General features: G+C 35.9%; 1 protein-coding gene across 1 annotated transcript; it reads left to right on the top strand.

Moving 5' to 3' along the window:
* The first annotated feature begins 1,291 nt into the window (after positions 1-1,291).
* Positions 1,292-2,730, top strand: LOC113293219. The gene is made up of 2 exons (XM_026541923.1): positions 1,292-1,986; positions 2,129-2,730. The coding sequence occupies exons 1-2, from the start codon at positions 1,509-1,511 to the stop codon at positions 2,416-2,418; spliced, it is 768 nt and encodes a 255-aa protein (XP_026397708.1). The 5' UTR covers positions 1,292-1,508; the 3' UTR covers positions 2,419-2,730.
* Positions 2,731-2,967: the final 237 nt, after the last annotated feature.

Genomic DNA, 2,967 nt, shown 5'->3' with positions numbered 1-2,967 from the left:
TCCTGTGAAGTCTGTAGAGAAAGATCTACTTGTCTTTCAAATGTATTTCTCGGGATATAATTGTTTGTTACAAAAATAGCTGGCACCCATCCATTTTATCCATACCAACATTTTACTCGTCCATGACGACCGGGTTTGTTGGATACTCATCCATTTGACCCAATTTCTTTTTCTAAAAAAATAGGCTGGTTTCCATAAATAAAAAGTCCATCCATGAAGGGACCACTTCTCTCTCTTCTTTTTCTCTCTTAACAAATAAACGACACGACCTTTTTCCTTCTTTTTTCTCTAAGAGCAAGTCTTATGGTGGAATCCAACATATTCCAAGTGTGGAAAAACCATGGAATGTCAAGTCTAATGGCTTCCAAGTTGGGGTGGAATCCATCTGAACGCCAATAAGAATAGCGTTAAACGCTATTAAGAATAGCGTTTTTTCCGTAGATTTAGGATGAGTTGTTGAAATCTAACGGCTGAGAAAAAAACGCTATTCTTAATAGCGTTTTTTTAGCGCTATTAAGAATAGTGCTTTCACTATTCCACCACTACACTTGCACTTCCATCTACGGTTCCAAATGCTGAAGTGGCGTGGAAGATGGAAGATTGAACTCTTCCACCATAAGACTTGCTCTAATATCAAATAAATGGGACTAACGAGTAACTAGGAGAAAATATGAAAAAGATGGCTACAATGATTAGTTTTTCAATCTTTATACAAACCAAATAAGCCTACTTTTTTAGAAACAGAACGAGAAATTAGAGACGAGACATTAGAAACATTCTCACAGAAATTGATTGGGAAAAGGACATTCTATAATTGTTAGTTTTCTTGTATTGTTTAAACGTGCACGTCACTATTCTAGTTTTCTAGTTTTTTTTCTGTATCAGACTATCGTTAGGAATTATTGACTAGTTCATCTGTAGTTCAAATGACAAGCTGTAATGAAAATATTAAGTATTAAACAATTTTAAGAAAATAGAAATCACGGTTACCCTCTAACTTCTACAGCTGTAACCATGATCTATTTTATACTGTAGTACTGCTACATACATATACAGTGCCAAGTGCCAACAGATTTTTTATTCTATTAATGTTAGCGGGGTGGATTAACTTACTACTTTTGTATTTAAGTTAGACAACCGATGGAGCTATTCGTTGAGTGTTACAGATTTTTTAGACGACTAAAATTCACATTGCACGAAATACAGTCTTGTTAATCATGTCAACGCTTTTTCTCACATTGGTTCATCTGTAGATCATGTCCTTTGGGCTATGCGAATCGTTAAAGTATTCATCAATATCATTTAACAATAGTTATGACTTTGTAACTTGTATGGAAAAATCATGTCAACGCGTTTTCTCTCTGTCTCAAATTTTTTTTAAACATACCAATGTTCATCGCAGAGCATGTCGCTATGTTTAGGAAAATATATGTATTAGGTACCCCTACCACCTGATTTCTATCCCTCTCTGTCCTTAGTAATTAAGCTTCATCTAGCTATCATCGATCATGTCTGCTGCTAGAGAAATAGCAGGTGATAATCAATCTCGCCAGGAGATGATGATGGATCCTGTGGTTGAATCTCTTGGTAGGCTCGAAGCATTACTTAAAGTACTCATGGAATCGCAAGTACATACTCAACATCAACTATCACAAATTGTAAGAAACACTAGTATCACAGAGTATAATTATGAGAAAGACAAAGTTATCCAAAGCCCATCATCAGTATCATCTAATTTTGTAGCTTTAGCGCCACCGTCGAAACTGTTGACACTTGAAGATCAAGATACTCCCAGCGCTAATGCCACAAATAATTTTTCGGTAAACATGGAAAGGCCATTCTTTGTGTATGAGGAGGAGATTACACAGGTGAAAACCGATGATCGTAAAGAACAAGATCTACAGCCATTTGAATTTCGCCAGCAACTGGAAACCATTAGTGACTTCGCGGGACAACAAAGGGCTCTAAACCAGAAGTTTAAACTAGGTAAGCTGATTCTTACGTCCCACTTTACTAATTCATTCATGTTGACAAAGGAAACAACAGAAACTAATTAATTTGGTAACTTCGATTTGATTTATTTATATTGTTATTTACTGTTTTGTTGCTTTTATATGTTTGGATTTAGATGAAGAAGGAGATCAAACATATGTTTTGGATGAATACAAGCATCTATTCAATGCAGCAAAAGGTGGTGACTATGAATTTTTGAAGAAGAATCCACAAATGCTTGCACACGTCATTACTACTGATATGCGGACAGCTTTGCATGTAGCTGTGTTTAATATGCAGTTTAGGTTCGTAGAAGAGATTGTGAAACTCATTCCCCCAAAGCGCTTGAATGTAAAACAAGAGAGGAGGGTTACACAGCACTTCATCTTGCGGCCATGTATGGATACGCTGAAACCGCTGAGGTGATGGTAAGGGAAAATCCTAAACTGACCCAGATAGAAAACGGGGATGGATCTGTACCCCTTGATACCGCTCTAACATCAGTTACAGTCGGACAAAGAAAGACAGTTGAATATCTTTACTCTGTAACTAGGCATGAGCACCCAAGTCCATTCTCCGGCCAACTTGGTGCTAGTCTTTTGTGTAACACTATTGAAGTCGGTTTCTACGCTACGTACACAAAACTAGTAACTATTATATATTACTTGCTTCGTTTTTTTTAATAGGTCAGTTTTGTTTTTAGCGAAATTTAAGGAAATTAAGAGAACTAATCATTGAAAGTGGTCCTCATGATACTTGTCAATAAAAGAAGTGAAGTGAAATGGTTCTCATGACACTTGTTAGCAAAAGAAGTAAAGTGAAGTGGTCCACATGACACTTGTCATCAAAAAAAGTTAAGAGAAAAGTGGTCCCAAAAAATTAAAATAACATTTGACTTTCCCAATTAAGAAACTGACATATTTTTTTAAAACTTTTATTTATAAAAACTGGCCTATTAAAAAAGAATGGAGAGAG

This window comes from Papaver somniferum, chromosome 7 (assembly GCF_003573695.1).
Source record: "Papaver somniferum cultivar HN1 chromosome 7, ASM357369v1, whole genome shotgun sequence".
NCBI classification, from domain to species: domain Eukaryota; kingdom Viridiplantae; phylum Streptophyta; class Magnoliopsida; order Ranunculales; family Papaveraceae; genus Papaver; species Papaver somniferum.
Note: the sequence above shows the minus strand (reverse complement) of the source record. Positions and strands in the feature narration are given on the sequence as shown.

Coding starts and splice junctions, on each gene's coding strand:
- LOC113293219 (XM_026541923.1), top strand. CDS start 1,509: ATGTCTGCTGCTAGAGAAATAGCAGGTGATAATCAATCTCGCCAGGAG. Junction 1,987..2,128: donor AAACCAGAAGTTTAAACTAG/GTAAGCTGATTC, acceptor GTTTGGATTTAG/ATGAAGAAGGAGATCAAACA.